Source organism: Venturia canescens, chromosome 9 (genome assembly GCF_019457755.1).
Source record: "Venturia canescens isolate UGA chromosome 9, ASM1945775v1, whole genome shotgun sequence".
Classification (NCBI taxonomy): domain Eukaryota; kingdom Metazoa; phylum Arthropoda; class Insecta; order Hymenoptera; family Ichneumonidae; genus Venturia; species Venturia canescens.
Genome location: NC_057429.1, coordinates 16,446,957 through 16,463,947, shown reverse-complemented (window position 1 = coordinate 16,463,947; position 16,991 = coordinate 16,446,957). Strand labels below are relative to the sequence as shown.

General features: G+C 46.1%; 1 protein-coding gene across 1 annotated transcript; it reads right to left on the bottom strand.

Moving 5' to 3' along the window:
* Positions 1-305: 305 nt before the first annotated feature.
* On the bottom strand, positions 306-16,786 carry LOC122416334 (protein stoned-B-like). The gene is given in 13 exon segments (XM_043429165.1): positions 306-4,969; positions 5,110-5,320; positions 5,389-5,707; positions 5,923-6,037; positions 6,302-6,470; positions 6,646-6,880; positions 6,987-7,481; positions 7,555-7,759; positions 7,870-8,041; positions 8,132-8,671; positions 8,744-9,874; positions 9,876-12,819; positions 16,412-16,786. Coding segments are annotated over 12 exon segments (6,645 nt in total). The 5' UTR covers positions 12,787-12,819; positions 16,412-16,786; the 3' UTR covers positions 306-4,827.
* Positions 16,787-16,991: the final 205 nt, after the last annotated feature.

The window sequence follows — 16,991 nt, the reverse complement described above, 5'->3', positions numbered from 1 at the left end:
GTCCGTGAATTCATTTGCGACTGCGGTTTGTGTGTGATTTTCCACAAGTCCTTTGAAGAAAACTTTTGGTTAGAAATGCCATTAGAACGATCGATGAGAAAAAAAAGTGTGGAGAAGAATTTTTTTTAAAGTCACATCGCATTATTTGATATGAAAGATGTAAAAAAAAAAAACTGAAAAAATCCAACAAATTCTTCGTTCGAGACTCAAGAGAGTCTTCTCAATATACACTGTACAACGGTAAAAAATTCGATGAAATGGGAAAGGAGTGATTCTGGATCGTAGAATTGAGGTCTGCTCGAAAGTAATTGCTTAAACAATTTCATGTTATTCTCCGATACATAGAATCTGTTTCGTTTCATAAGCTAAACAGTATTACAGATTTTCATAATTCATTTTCAAATTTTATTCTCTCTTTTTTTCCCTTCCTTTCTTTCGTTTGCTCCCGAATATTCACGTTTCTATATTTTCCACACAATTCTCTACAGTGCTCCCCAGGAATTATAATACACACACATGATCATTGATATTCTCGTTCTTTCACATTTTCTTTTTGTTTCCCATTATCGTAGCATACACTCTATATTTATATGTGTATATATAGATTTATATATATTTATGTATATTTACGTGCGCCTTAAGCCTATTTTACATACGTTTTTGTTTTCTAGAGGTGTTTATGTCGATTCCTTTTTTCACTGCTTGCACACACGCACTCTACGCGTGCTGATGTTCAGTACTTTTTTTTCATTATTTATAATATGTTTAATATATTTGTAGTATACTTGTTACACAGAATTTTGCCAATACCAAGCTCGTGAGTTCACAGACTCGAAGATCGTGAAATTCTGAAGAGAAAAGTCCTTTGTCGTTTTCACCTCGGACGTGCCGTTCGAGATTTTTGTCAACTGATGAGCGATAGCCAATCCCTGGCCTCGACAGTTGCGAGAGCTGTCGTCGCACCGGATTGGCTGGTCGCCCTTCCACATCGATATCCCGCTACACGCCGAGTCCGCCGAGTGGTAGAGAAAAAAAATACCCGAAAACTTTTCTCTTCGGAATAACGCGGTCTGCGATCAGTCTACAAAAATTCGGCCAACGCTCGGAGCATTCTGTACGTATGATTAATGGAAATGATCATTTTTCGATTGGAAATCGACGGGATTCGGGTTTCTCAGGTATTTTGCGACTTTTGAACCCCGTCGACGCGTCTATCCTCGGAATGTTTTTCTAACCAAACAAAGCTACAACTGTTCGCGCAAGGAATGTTCGAGGTTACGTTTCTCACTAAAGTGAATTCGAGTCTCAACTAATAACAACGGAAACATTCGTGGATCTACAATTTAAAAAATGCTTCGTTCTGTCATCGAATTTTCTCTTCGTATGACACTTTTTTTTTCATTATCATCACTCAACTTTGCCGACGTTTTTCGTAAGTTCGCGCGTGCGTGCGTGTGTGTGTATGTGTATACGTGGTATCTGGACAATCCACCGTTGGTTTCGCCAAGTCTCGCGAAACAAAAATCTGCCGACCTTCAGTCTCAAAACTTTATGCCATTATCACTCTTATTTATTTTTTACATTAACTTATTGTGAATTTTGTTAATTATTTTTTGCCTTTACCAACGGAATGCAGCCAAAATTCGGACCCACAATCGTCTTTTCTTTGCTCATTACGCGATTCAACAATTCTTGTCACTTTTATTTATTGCGATCGTTGATATAATCGATTTTTCAAAAAGAAAAAAAGAATAATTGGATAAGCTTTTCTTTGTTTTGAGGATTTTCCCCTTTCCTATCGAGCTCTGACTTTTTGTCACGAATCCTCGGGAGCTCGGAGTCTCCTCCTCCGAAGCACACGCGACGACGGCTGACCGAGCCACGGTAGTCGCAATAAAATGTACAAGACATTCATCAAATACTTAAAATAAAACGACTAGAGTTTCGACCTCGATTTTCTGGCCTGTTGCACAACGAATTTCATCGTTTTTTTTCTTTCTTTCTTTTGGGCGCAAGTGACTGAAACAAAACACCGAAAGATCGGAGACCTAAAAAGCTCGTCGAAACGAAGTTCCGAACGAGCTTCGAAACACCCTTTGATTGACCTAATTAATCGTTCAGTCAATGAACTCGCATATATTCGAAATTTCGTCGTTTAATTTTTAATTTTTATTTAACCCTCTATACATGCACCTTACATCAATATTTCGGGTGTTTATTTGTGGAATATGAGATCACGAGCTGCGAACATCGAACTTTCAAGCTTGCAATTATTCGATCTAGTGAAGAATGAAGATGTTTCGAATACAATTGGATTTTTCGGATAACAAAATTTCGAAGCTACAGAAATTACAAAAAAATCGTTTTTTTCACAAATTCCATGAGTTTTGTAACACGAAGAGAAATGTTTAGTTCGAGCATCGATCGAATTTCTTGCCCCTCAAGTTCGATGAATTAATAATTCATTTATTTCTCCTCCCATCGTCAGAAAAAAAAAAAAAATTGTCCATCCGACCTTGGATCCGTTTCAAAGACCGACATTTTCGTTCAACCAACGACGAATTGCTTACAGCTAATTCCACACTCCTCGCGAACGAATGAAAGCTCGTTCATCAACGTTTTGCTTGTCACTGTCCTCAAACGCATAAAAATGATAATATAACTCGTGGCAGAATGTCGAACAGAACGATCTTTTACGAAAAGAAGACATTGAAGAGCGAAAACATTCTCACGTGAAAACGAGCACACGTTTACAGCACACTGACATTATTACACGATTTTCAACAGCAGCGTCGCATTCATCGGTGAACGACGTTTCTTCATTTCCTTACAAACTAGGGACTAGTACCTCACTCCTCGTGTCCTTCGCAGGACGATCAAATGTTTAAAATAAAAAATAAATAACAAAAATGAAACTTACCACTAGATCGAGATTGACTCGACTTAGATGACTAGATTATTACGACTAATTTACACACTATTTTTAATGCTTTCTACAGTAGTAATCTCTCCCTCGAACGATATTTACCCTAATTTTTCAACATTCGATAAACCATTAAAACTGTCATGTTTTCATTGAATTATGAGGCCAGAGCCCATCGACGAAACGGTTACAATGTTTTTCAACTGATTTTGAAAAAAATAATATTTGCAAAATCTGATAAATCAATGAATCAAAACTTCCCGAATGCAAACGAATCGTTATTTTGTTTTTAAGAATAATCATCGTCTGACGTGTGACAATATTTTTCATAACGACAAACAAATTGTATATTATCATGTTTCGATTTTATTTTTTCTTATACTAATTAAGACTAGACGTGACTCAAGAATATTCGTTCATATACACGTATTTTTAAACCAGGACGCGATCATCCTTTTATTTTTCAATAGCTGTATATCTTTGGCCTTTGCTGGGGTTCTTTTCAGAATCTCGATAAACGTGACATGTTTTGTCAACTAAAAAGCTCAATATTTAAATGAAACTTATTTACTTTCTTCCTTAACTAATTATTCATTTGTTCAATTACTTTACGATCGTATCGCAAATTCTTACCTCACCGTAATTATTATTGTTGTTACAATTATTAGTATTTATATTTCTTTCAATATTAGTATGTCAACGAATCGTGTCAATTCGTCGTTATTCATTATTTCATTATTATTATTACCAGTAATGATTATTATCATCATCATCATCATCATCATCATTATTATTATTATTATTATTATTATTATTATGCACACAACTTTTCAAATTTCTGTTTATTGTTAATGTAATCGTGTATTCATCCGTATACTTAGTACTGGAACTTGGAATAATTACATTTTCATATCTCCTTTTAGTCACGTACGTCGCTAATTATTGTTTCAATCATAACAACAATAATCTATGATAAAAATCGACTAGATAACATGGCGTAAAACATCTGCAGCTCTTCAAACGATAAGATATGCACGAGTTTTGTCTGAATTTATATATTTTTTCACACTCATTCACACACCGACTAGCTTAAAGTCATGAGATCAATAATTATGATTTGGCAAGCCATAAGAAAATTAGTCGTCAGGGATGAACGGAGGGACTTTTTTTTTGATCGTGAAAAAAAATGGACTAAAATTCAGAGCATTTTTCTACCGACGGTGGTGCGTGTGTGCTGACTCTTGGTTATGGAGAACACTCCGGAGAAGTGCTCCCAGCAGGAACGGGGACAGCGAGCAGCGAAGCGGTGGGATTCAAATGATGGAATTCAAGGAAAGTTAAAAGTTTGAAAATATTGAGAATTTGATAAACTAAATTTTTGGAACATTGCACTATTTTGGTCAAATAAATTGGAGCGCCGATTGAAGAAAAAGAAGGCATCGGCGTGGCAAAAAAATCTCGAAGTCAACGGAGTTAAATGCGAAGGGTTGTTTCGCGATGGAAACGAATCGTCGGTCGGCCTTTGAAACGTGTTTGAAAAAAAATCTCGACACGGACAATCCGTTAGTATTTTCTGCTTTGCAACAATATATTCTTACTTGGTTAGTTTATATCTAAGACTATCGTGTACGGAAAATCGAACGAAATAAAATTCGTATTGTCCTTCCTTAAAAATAAATCCTCCGGCTTATAATACGGCTCCCTTATTCGCATAATTCCTCCAGCATTTACACGTTGCATCATAACAGTTTTTGTAACGCTATTTTGAAACTTTTGAAATCCGTGACTCGGTCGTTCGGTACTTTTTCTCTTGTTTTTTCGTGTCTGATTTATCATGGAACGTCTGACGGCGCAACTTTCCTCGCAAAAGGTTCACCTCTTACTTTTCGTTGGTTTTTATTCTTTTACTCCGAAGAGTCCGAGTCCGATTCCGCGTGCCCCGGCTCCGGCACTTCTTCGTGCACTTCCGGTGTCGCCTCGGGTATCTTCTTGGTCGCGGCGACGTACGCACCCGGACCCTCGCCCTGCGTGTGCTCGATTCCGACCCTTCACCGGATCCAATTAAAAATTGAGTGTTATTTGTTTTTTTTTTTCACCAGAAGAAAGGAAAAATCGATTTTTCATTGATTTTTTGAATTTTTCTCGAAATTTAAATCTCCGTAGTACGGAATCGATTTAGCGCGTACCTGTATTCGTGTCTCGAAAGGTTTCTCACGTATTTTTCGGGCGGAGCGTCACTGTCACTGTTCTGGAGACTGACGCTCCTCGCAGTCGTATGGGAAACTTGCGTCGCTGGCATCGTGAACTCCACGTACGCGTATTCGGCGAGGTTTTCCGGTATTTGGTCGTAGGACGTTAGCGCCATTCTACATACCAATCCGTGCGTCGTGTAGGCACCTTTCAACCAACATTAATATTTTATTATTTCTTTTGACATTATTTATTTACCCATTTCGAATAATTACCTTGGCCTTCTTTGGGCAATCTTGGCATCCTCCAAACGATGGCGCGATGCTGATGCTCGTATTTCGCCTGACCGGAAGTCACTTCCATCAGCTGGGGCTCCAGAGTGTCAACGGCTCCGAGGAATCTCTCGATTCCTTTTATTTTGCCGGTTCTCCGATGCGCCGACTTGACTGAACCGTATCTGAAGTGCTTCTCCACCCGGAATAAATATATCCAACACTCTGGAATTGGAAATCTTACGACCACGTCCTCGCACGGTACTTGACCGAGTTTCCGCGAGGCGAAACCCGGCACCAGAATATCGGCCCTGAGCTCCACCTGCCGGCAGAGTCCAAAATTATTATTTCTAATACCATTGAAAATTTATTTTTGAAACGGTGTCAAATGATTCTTAGAAAAATTTGATTTTTATTTGGCTGTCAAACGCTTTGACAAACGTCGAAAGGATGGATGAAAAAAAAGTAATGGAGAAACGCGCGTCAAGTGGACGCACGTCAAGATGCTGAAAAAGGCAGGGGCCTTGAAGAACTTACCTTGTTTCCGGTGACGCACATGACAGCCTTGAGCTGAAGCGGAAGTTCCCGATTCTTGGGTGGCCTGACCCGGAACCTCATTAGTTCGATGTAGCATGCATCGGGTGGCTTGAACCTTTGCGCGTGTTAAGAGCGAACAAGTATAAATGAAAGTCGAACGAGGAGGATTAAACGTGGCAGTAATTCAAAGAATTCGTCATTCAAATATTAGCTGTTAAACTTTTCGAAAGGATTGAAACAGGCAGAAGGAAGACACTCGATTTTAATTCCCACTAATTTATCAGTGCATTCGATGCAAAAGTCATTTGATGAAAAAATATTAGTGAAAAACCAAAACTGACAAGATGAGGAATCATGGTTTCTGGCTGCATAAACTCACTTGATAATCCTCGATTTTTCGTACTCGTCTTGCTGCACGCACGAGTGGAATTCCACGTTCTCCAGTCTGATCCATTCTTCCGTAACTACTGGAATTATGTCGTGTCTTCCAACGACCTCTTTGCCCTGGCGCCACATGTCATTGATGCCCAACTCGACGTCGGGCATTCCTTTCGTCAAAATGAAATAGAGTTGCATCAATTTTTTAAAATAACAAACTCAAATTATACTTAAAAATCGTATTCGATTGCCAAGACTTTGAAGAAACTTTAAACGTTTTGTGTTTAAACTTTATTTAAAAAGTGACTTAAAAGGCGATGGCAAGCGAGTCGGTCGGTAATTCACCTGTCAAAAAGCCTAAGAAAAATAGTCGAACTCGCGCAATCTGTTTCTCTACGAATCCCTCGGCGTTCTGCTCGACGTAAACTTCGTCGACGACGCTTATCTGAACTTCTTCCATTTTGTAAGTCAAGGCCCGGTCTCTGTGAGCCGACAGTCTGAAGAGAGCTTCCTCTATGGCGCACGAAAATTGTTTCATGTCCTCGTACTGTTGCGAGCCCAGTTTGAAGAGTTGCGAGATCTGCGACGAGTTTATTATCACGGTAATGAATGAATAATTATTGAAAGGAGAGAGACCTCCTCTCGGCGATGGGAAGTTTGCAAGTATTTGGAAGAACGCGCGGTACCTGCGGTGCGTGCTCAACCGGAAGTCCAAGTTTCTTGAGATCGCTGCCGAATTCCTTGACACCCTGGTAATCCCCTTGAATCGCGTAGGCAGCGAATTGACTCAATTTGTTGGTGAGTCTCTCGGCCTTGGTGACCTGACCCGGTCTGACGCCGGGTCGTTCTTTGTAGAAAATGTATTGGAGTTTGACCGTGAAGATTTTGCCGTATTGGTCGAATTGTTGGGCAGCGATTTCGGAGACGGAATAGCAAGCGAGGAGAGGCAATTCCTGGAAGGGATCTTTGTCGTCTTTGTTGTTGAAGAGCTGGAGAACGGGGCTGTCGGCCTGGTAGACCAAACGGATGAAAATCTTCTTCCAGAATCTCTGGCCGGTTATTTTTTTCTTGTTCGGCTGTCTCAGTTGCATCTCCCAACCGTCGCCGGTGTAAGTAACTCGGGGAAAGTCCTCCAGAGGCTGACTGACGTCTTCGTCGAAGAGAGGGGTCGGCGGAGTTTCCTGAAATTCGCAATTGACGTTATCGGCTCACCGATTCGAGGTTGATTCGCGGATATTCGGGCTCGAAAGTCACCTGCGAATCGGTTCTCGCGAGCTCGCCGGTCTGCGCGCTTTCCGCAGGCAGAACAGCTTCCTGCGCGAATCCGGCCGATTTGTCGAAGGGATTGAAACGCGGCGAGGAATCGTTGTAAGCCGAATTCTGAGGGCTTTTCGGCGGCGGCGCCAAAACCGGAACTGGACCACCTTCCAACACTGCTCCGTGATCACCTTCCTTCGGCCTGGAGAAGAAAAAGGGGAATTTCAATCGTTTCGCGTTTCTTCTTCGTAATTTCCCGGTTAAATTACTCGTGAAATTGAAAAATTCGTGAAAAATCGTCACTGGACTTGCTTGATAAAAACGGTGAAGTCCGGCGCGTCGTCCGAATCGCCGGAATCGGTTCTCCGGATTTTGTGTTCCTGTTGGGGTGGCGCCGTCATGCTTAAGAACGAATCGAAGCCTTCGTTTTCTCCGAATCCGGCTGCGGCGGTTTCGGATCCAGCCGCCGACGAGTCGCCCCAAACTGCAAGGTAAAAACAATTGAAAATTGGTAATTGCTTCGAGAAAGTTCGGAGCTCGCGATCCGGGCGAACGAATCGAGAGAAAATTTTACCGTCGCTCGAAGTGTCCATGGCGACTTGGCCGCCCCCAAAAGCGTCGAAAAAGGGATCACCGGAGGCTTCGGGTTCGGCGGCCTGCTCGAATTTCGAGGCAAAAGCGTCGAAAGCGTCGTCCGTACTCACGGCGTTTCTCGTCGTGGCTGCAAAATTCTCGAGTTCTTCGTTCCGGTAGGCATCGCCGATTGGGAATTCGGCCCCGGTTACCGGGCTCGTGGAAGCGAGTCCGTCCACGATTTCGTCAGGTTTCGAAAAGTCGGCCAGCAAATCGGAGGCGAAAACGTTGCTCGGCTCGCCCGGTACGATCGGGTTCGTCGTCTCGGCACCGTTGAATATGGAATCGGGCCCGAAAATCCCGGCCGGAGCGGTCGACGCGAACGGAGCTTCGGTGCTCGGCAATTCTATGGAACTCTGGGCCGTCACGGTCGTGGCAACGGTGCTCGTATCCGGAACCGAAAACAAATGCTGGGACTCGGAGGCGGTCGTTACGTAACCGGAAGATACCGGCGGCACAGTCGCTCCGATCGTTTCGGCGACTGAAACAAGCGAGAAAAACAATGTGAAGAGAATTCGGGAGTGCGCTGGTCCAACGGGGAGTCCCGGCTTACCCGAAAACGACGCTGCGACCTCGGCATCGAGCGAAAGCCTCTTCTCATCGGGCCCGGGTACGAGATCGCTGTCGACGGAGACCGAAGCCTCAGCGTAATCCTGAGTGTCCGTAACGATCTGCGGTTCTTCGGCGCCAAGGTCGAAGGGGTTTTCCTCAACGGGGGCGGTCGCGTCGACAAAACCGGTAGCGGAAGTGGTTTCGGTGCTGGAAACGAGTTGTGTGGTGGTATCGAGGCCGATACCGGCGGCGGAAAACATGCCCGAAGTTTGGCTGTTGGATACGTCGAAGAGGTCCATGATGTCCTGGTTTTTGGAGGTGAGGACTTGTCCGGTGTCGTCGGGGATGAGATCGGGGACGTTGGAGTCGACGTCGAGGAGATCGGCGAAGCTGTGCTCCGGGGTCGGCGACGGGGAGTGCATGAGGGTCGGGCTCGGTGTCCGGGTGGCCTGGAGACGATCCAGCAGGTGGTTGGAGGTCGCGTCGAGAGCGCCGGTCACCGAGAGGATGAGATCTTTCGTGTTCTTCGGCGGCAGAGGCGGATGCGGTCTCGGGGGCGGTGGCGGTCGCGCCGGTGTCGGTTTGTTCTTGTTGGCGACGGCAGGTGCAACCGGTGCCGCGGGTTTTTCGGCCTCGAGGGGCTCACCGAAGATGCCGGGGGCTTCGGATTTCGGGGAGTCCTCGGTTACGAAGAGATCCTGGTGGACGACGACGACGGGTTCCGGTGCCGCCGGGGTTTCTTCGAGGCCGAAGAAATTGGTCGTCGGAGGGGGGGCTCCTCCGGCCTCCGAAAACGGTTTCTCCTCGGGTGGTTCGACTCCGAAAAAGGCGAATGGGTTTGTCGAGTCGCCGCCCGTTGGGGGGGGCTCGTACGCCGTCGCTTCCCCGGAGAAATTGAGAAACGGATTTTCTCCTCCGGCCGTCGAGCCGGTAGTGTCGACCAAGTCCTGGAGGAACGGATTCGAAGCCTGCTGAGCCGGATCAGGCTCAGCCGGGTAGTCGTCCACGAGGAACGGGTTTCCTCCTCCCTTGGACGCCATCTTTTGGAACGTTCTCGTTGGCGAGCCTCGTCTCGTTGAGCCGCCCAAGCGAAACTGTTTATAACGTCTTCCTCGCGGACTCGGCCTACTCGTCCATCAGTTCGGACTCCAAAAGCTTCAGCTCGGTTTTGCCGGGCCCGATACTCGCGAAGCTCGTGTCAAACGGGTCGGCGTTATCGTCGACGGGGAAGCCGAGTCGATTATTGTGCAGAGGCGTGAGCACCTTGTCACCGGGGCCCTGTTGCTCGTCGAGCGACAAGATGTCGGCGGTCAATTTGGTCTCGGTCTCTCCGGCTCGGGGGTCGAAGTCGTCCTCGTCCTCGAGGCTGGTGACCGGCTTCGCGGAGACTCGCTCAAGGTCGATCCTGTTGAACCTGATCGGTTGGGGCTCCGAGGGCAATTCGCTCAATTCGCTCTCCAGCAACTTGAGCTCGGCTTTCCCCGGCAAAATGTTCGTCGCTATGGAAGTGTCGAAGGGATCGACGTAGGAGATGTCCTCGAGAGTCCTCGTCTCGACCCGGGGCGTCAGAGGTTTCGCGTCTACTTCGACCTCCGCGTCGAGGATGCTCTCTTGTCTCTTGATTTCGGTGGTTTTTCTATGAGCGGCTTCGTTGACCTCGTAAACGGAGGGCGGCTTCGCCGAGACTTCGTATTCCTCGATGAGAGAAGCTCCCGGTTCTTTGATGCTGTTCGGCCTGTTGGCGAGGCCGGTTCCAAAGTCGCTTCGCCTTCTGCCTTTCCGGGGCTCCGCCTTTGCGGCCTCGAGGCCTGACCTCGGGTCGAATTTGTGGTCGCTCAAACTGTGCTTCAACTTGGAAGGTTCCTGCTTCGTCAGGAGCTCCGACTCGATGAGCCTCAGCTCGGTTTTGCCTGGAGCTACTTTGCCGACGAAACTCGTGTCGAACGGATCGACGTCGCGCTCCTCCTCGGCCTCCCGATCTTCGGGTAACGCCTCCTCCAACGACTTTTGCGAGTAATAAGGAGTCAGAGGCTTCGTCGAAGCCACTGACTTCTCTTCGTCGCTCGTCTGCAGCAGATCGGGACGTTTCGAGGGCGTGGGTAACTCGAAGTTCACGGTTTTGCCGGCCACAAGTCCAAGGACTTCGGGTCTCGATGGTTTCCTGCCGCGGGGCCCGCTCGGCGGAGCCTCTTCTCCCTCGGCGACGACTCGCTCGGGCTCGAAAATCACTTGGAAGCTCGGCTTCGGTTGGCTCGTTGGTCTCGGGGGTGGGGCAGCCTTCGTCTCTTCCTTTCTCGGATCAAAATCGTCGTCGTCGAGAGTCTCGGAAGCCTCGCGGAGGAGCTTACCGGTATCGCCGCCGAGGAGCTCCCGCTCGAGGAACTTGAGCTCCGTCTGACCCGGCGGCAGCTCAGAAACGGCCGAAGTATCGAAGGGATCGACGTAGGAAAGCTCCTCAGCGGGCTTTATCGGTTGGTCGCTCAATTGCGCGAGATCGGAACAAGAGCCGCCCAACAAGTCTTGGCTGCTCTCGGCAGGGCCGGAGGCGACCAGCTGCTTTTCGATGTTGGATTTGCTCGAGGGATCCGAGCTTAGGAGGCCGGTTTCGTAGTCCCTCTTCAATCCGGCTGGATCGGTGAGGGAGATGGAGACCTCGGTGGAGGCCGGTAATTCCTCGAGCTCTTTCTCGATGAACTTGAGCTCGGTTTTGCCCGGTAAAATGTTTTCGGCGAAGGTGGTATCGAAGGGATCCTCTTCGTTGACGAAACTGGCGGCTTCGAAGCTCGCCTCGATTATCTCAGCTTCGAAGTTGAGCTCGTCGGTGTCTTTGGTCCCGAAGGGATCGTCGGCTTCCTCGAGGCGCGGGGGCTCATCGGCGGGGCCGTTAAAGTCGAACTCGGCCTCGTCCAAGTCCGGTATTTCTTCGAGGATCGTTTTTTCCTTGAGGATCTCGAATTCGGAGATGTCCAAGTCGCTCCGAGCGCTCGTTTCTCCGTGAGGCTCGTCGTTGCTCGAGGGCGTCGCGGAGGCTTGGGCGAGGGGAGGTAGCTTGGCGAGGTCGATCGCCGGTATGTCGGGAAGATCGGAGTCGTCGTCGAGTAGAGTTTTCTCAACGTCGAGCGCCTCGCCGGCGGTCAGGTTGTTTTCCCCTTGGGTATCGGTCTCTTCCAAGTTTTCGTCGAGCAGGAGGTCTTGAGTGCGCGGCGGTTTCCGGGCTCTCGAGATTTTGCAGGTGCTGACGTGCTCGATACGCCCGGAGAGGACTTCGACCGCGTTTCCGAGGCTGACGAGCTTGTTGCCCTTTTTGTCGACGGTCTTGAGGACCTTGTCGGCGTTGCTCGTGTCGAAGGGATCGTCCCCGATCTCCTCCTGGGTCGGGCTTTCCGGTATGTATGCTAATTGTACGTCGATATTCTGGAGCACGTCGACGTAAGTCGTATCGAAAATGTCCTCCTCGGCGGAGTCATCGTCCTCCTCCTCGTCCTCCGGGACATCGACGAAGCCCCCCTCTCCGAGTCCGAGCGGATGTTTATCCCTGCTGTTCCCCTTGGCTCGTTCCTCCTCGTCGCCGCTTCCACCGGCTTCCTTTTCAATGGGATTACCGTCCTTGTCGAAACCGACCCACCGCTTCGCCTTGTTCCGCGCTTCCTCCTCGACCGCCTCGGCGACTTTTTGTTGCTTGTGTTTCTCGTCCTCGACCGGGGCCTTCCTTTGGAAAAACGAAGTCGATTTAATCCGGTCCAAATCCCCCTGAGTCTTCTTCAATATCGAATCTACTCCGGCCGTTAACGCTTGGAACTTTTGCCACTCGTCCGAACCCGCACCGCCCGATGATCCTCCGCCGGTCTTCGCCTCTCCCTCCCCCTCCTCCCCGGCGCCCTCTAAGACTGCTGCTGCCGCTGCTGCTGCTGCTTTCTCTTGGGCCTCCGCCCGCTCTCGCCTGTAACGCTCGAGCTCTTCCGGATCGAACTCGTCCTCCTCCGCTCCTTTCTTTCCCTTCTTCGACTTTTTCTTCTTCTTCAGGCCCTTGGCTAGCTTGTGCATCCTCTAACGGCTACCTTGGTGTGGGGGAGGCCTCTGTGCACGCGTCACAATTCAAATCGCATTAATCGCTTCATCCTCGAACGCGCACGTGCCTCGCCAAATCTTCCTTCGAGTCAAACGAAATAATTATATAAAAAATTCTCCAATCATTCTATTGTAATTATTCAATTTCGAATTCGCGACTCGTTGTTTTTCAATCTGCACCGATGCTTCGGGAAATGAAACATTGGTCGATCAAAAGTGTTTTATTTTTCGGTTATTCCGCCGGACTTGAACGCTATTCGAATCATCGTATCGTAACTATTGAGAAAAAAATCACGCGCAAAAACCACAAGAATATGCTTTCGTAGAAAATTAATTTCCCTACGAACACAATTAGGTCGGAGCAGTCGTTTTGGTGCTATTATACCGTTTGAAGTTGAATCGATAGAAAAGAATTTTTCATAAAACCATCGAAATCAAATTTTTCGCGTTTCACGAAGAAACTTCTCGGCAGTTTTTCGTGGATAATTGCTTCCTCCGTTAGAATTTTACCTGGCAATCGCGCGTTCGACGAAAACAACCTTCAAGTTTGCCCTTTGAAATTAATCGGTCGACAAATAATTCTGGTTTCCCGGAGACTAAAATTTTCGATAAAAATGCAAATTTCGGTTGATCGGAGCTCAAGGAAATGATGTTTAGGGAAAACGCTGATTTTCCTTTCCGGATATAATGCCATGCAAAGCGACGAAAGCACACGAGGATCTTTGCCAGGAGAAAAGCAACGAGATCGATTTCCCTTGGCGCGTTCTCTTTCTTTTCTTTTCTCTTTTTTCAACCTCGTCTCATCATATCCCCCACTTGCCATAACTCCCCCGCCTCCTGCCCCTTTTCTAGCTCTCTTCTCTCAGGCCCGTTTCCAACCACCGTTTCGAATGGGATCATTCTAATGAGAATTCCAAAACTGATAGCACGCACCGCGAGCTTATGCTAATTCGAGCCTCGTCTTCTCTCTCTCTCTCTCTTAATTCCTCATATCTCGACTACTAATTCGAGTGCCGGATCATGATCCGATGGGTCGTCGGGCGTTTTTCATAACTTCGCAACGATGAAAAATCATTTTAAAAATACAATCAGGCGTTTCTTATCGGCATCAACGATTCGGCAAGATGCATTCAACTTTCAAGAGTTTTTCAATTCATCGTCGAATAATAATTTAACGGGTTTTCACCTTGCTGCTGCCCTTGAAAGGGGTGAAAATCGAGGCTTGAGGGGGTGAAATTGTTAAATTTTTCAATTAAAAGTTTTTATACTGTATTACATAAAAAATGTACGTTTTTTAGAGCACGGACCGCGGACGCTCTTTTATCGAAGTACTAAAACAAACTCGCTACCTGCCAAGGGGCGAATGATACGAGTTGGGGGGTCAACTTTTCAGATTTTTCACTTGCAAGCTTTTATATGCCACGTGAAAATTTCAGCCTCAACCCTTGTTTTTCATCCCTTTGGAAATAATGAATTTTGTTTTATTTCGATAAAAGAGTCATTACGCTGAAGTTTCCAACGTTGGAGTCCAACGAAATGGTCTAAAAAAACTCTCAAATAATTCCAGTAAATCTCCAATTTTGTTCCCTGTCGAATTTCCAATTCATCATATTTCAAGCCACATCAATAATTCGTGAAATAAAAAAATAATGAATTATAAGTATTTTTTTCGTTCATTTCGTTGAACTCCAACGTTGCAAACTTCAGCGTCGTAAAGAGTCCAGTATCCCGTAAAGCTTGGAATTTTCATGTAATGAAAGAAACTTTCGTGTATTTTGGTAACTTATTGACTCGTACCAGTTTTGGCACGAAAAATGAAAAGAGGCTTACCAATCAACCGGTCAACATATTTCTTATTTACAATATATTTTATTTTTCATCGCGCCAGTTGAGATGGTACGAATCGAAAATTTGTACTCTTCGATACAACAATTTCAATATAATTGTTTAATTAAATTTTTTTAAAATAACGCGAATATTTAAAAATTCAATTGAAAAATATTTGAATATTTGAGTTTGATGAAATTTTTGAAGAATACGCGTTTGAAGAGGTATCCAAAAGAAATAAGCAGTCGAAGAGTGATTGTTGAAAAAGGGGGTGACGAGTAAACGGAATAAAAATGGTGAGTTTCGTCTCAATTTCTCGACTCGCATTCGCTGCAGTGTTTTCGATTTTATTGAGAAATTTATCAGCTCGAAATAAGGGCGGGGAGGAAGGCAAGTATTAGTTTTTCAGTGGCGCGGATAATCGAATTTGACCCAGTTCGTCATTCGGCGAAACAGGCGCTCTCGGAGCTCGCTACGAGCACGCTGTTTCGAGATTATCGATCGTTACTAGCCGCCACTCGTTCTCCGTCCACCAACCCCCGCACATCCTCCCGAGTATCCAACGAACAAATCGAACGAGAGAATTCACTTTTTGGGAGAAAAACCGAAAAAATTTTGACCGAAAGCTACCGCGAAGCTTCAATTATCCAGACATTCTTTGTCCGCTCCGATTTTCACTCGTCGCTTCGAGATTGAAAAAAAAAGGGAAACCGCAACTTCCGTTCTCAACTTCGGAAATGACAAAACTCGCGCTCGCGAAAAACCATTAAAAATGCTAATTCCGAGGGAGGAAATTCGTTCGAGCGCGTTGCCGCTCGAATCCTCGGATCGATCGATTCCACCGCGCCGAGTCCCAAACCCTTGTCCCTACGATCTTCGTCTCCCACGCTCAAATTAATATTACATCACCGTAGTCGTAACACTGTACGAGTTTATCTGCCATTCGGCTGATCAATAAAACAATTTTTTTGCCCAGTTTCCTCGTCCCTGAGAGACGAAGATTTTCATGATAATTTTAAAGATTTTATTTCCTGTCGCTCCGCGTCGAATGACGAAATCTTTGATACTTTTTGCAGTGAATTTAGCCTCCTCGGATGAATCCAAAGATGAAAATAAAAATTCGTCAAACTCGGAGAAACTCGACGTTCTCGGAAGCGCTTGAGAAACAGGGGCGACGGAGTGACAGTTCAAAGTAAAAAGAAAAAATAATTTCATATTTTCATTCATCATTTCAAATGTTCGATGAAGTTACGTTATTTCATGCTTTTCACAATTCCACGTTAAAAGCGGACGAGCGTGACGAACACACAATGATCCAATGACCTTGATATTCTGAGAAAAGTCATAGCTGTCAAAACGACTCGAGAAGAATTGAGAGTCGAATGAAAAAGTGTTGGACGACGAGCCCGAAAAAGAAGCTCCGGAATGGCGAGGCTGACAGACATTTTCGTAGAAGCTTCAATCGCGATTTTTCATCCACCCTGCACCGAGAGCTGACAGGAGAGAGAGAGAGAGAGAGAGAGAGCGCGAGGGAGGGAGGAGAAAAAGTGTAAAAAATATCGAAACCGGAAGCCGAGAGCGGAGGGTTTTGAGAGGTGAAAAGGGGTGAAAAGAAAGGGAGGTGAAAAGTCGAGTCTGTGGGGAGAAGCAAAGTTGGAGGTAGGTGTGAGCAAAAGTTTTTTTTCCCCCGCAGAGAAAAAGTCCTGAGAGTATAGCGACGAGGGGCAATAGAGCAGTGTGAAATCGGTAGAGAGAAGAAAAAATATAAACTTACGAATGGAGCCTCATCAGCCACATTGATGCGGTGCACATTTTATTTGCGTCATCATCCCGTTGAATTCGCCACGACCATTTGGGCATAAAAAAACGCTTTGATTTTGCGTATTTCGACGAGGAGATAAATCGAAGGGAAAACTCTTTCAACTCGGCGAATCCGAGAGAGCAATTTTTTATTTACGGATGCCGGCACGGGGACAGAATTAATCAACGTTCAATAAATAATCTCTCTTGTTGCCCGTTTCATCTTTTTTATCGAACACTTGTTTTCTTGCTTTTTTTTCAACCCGAACGAACCGGAGAGCCAGGAAGACACTCTGGTCTCGTAGATGAAGGCGACTCACCTCGTACTCCTCCGGCGACACGGCCTGAGCTATTTCCAGCATCGATCCGTTCGCGGGGAATGCTGCGCGCACACCCCACCTCATACATATATATATATATATGTATAACAAATTAAGTATAAGCCTATACTTTGTAGACATGTAGATATGTGTTGGCAGATCAAGCACAAAGGCTCGGTAACGAAAGGTTAACTTCCAAAAAATTCTCACCCCCGTCTATATTAGGCACATTAT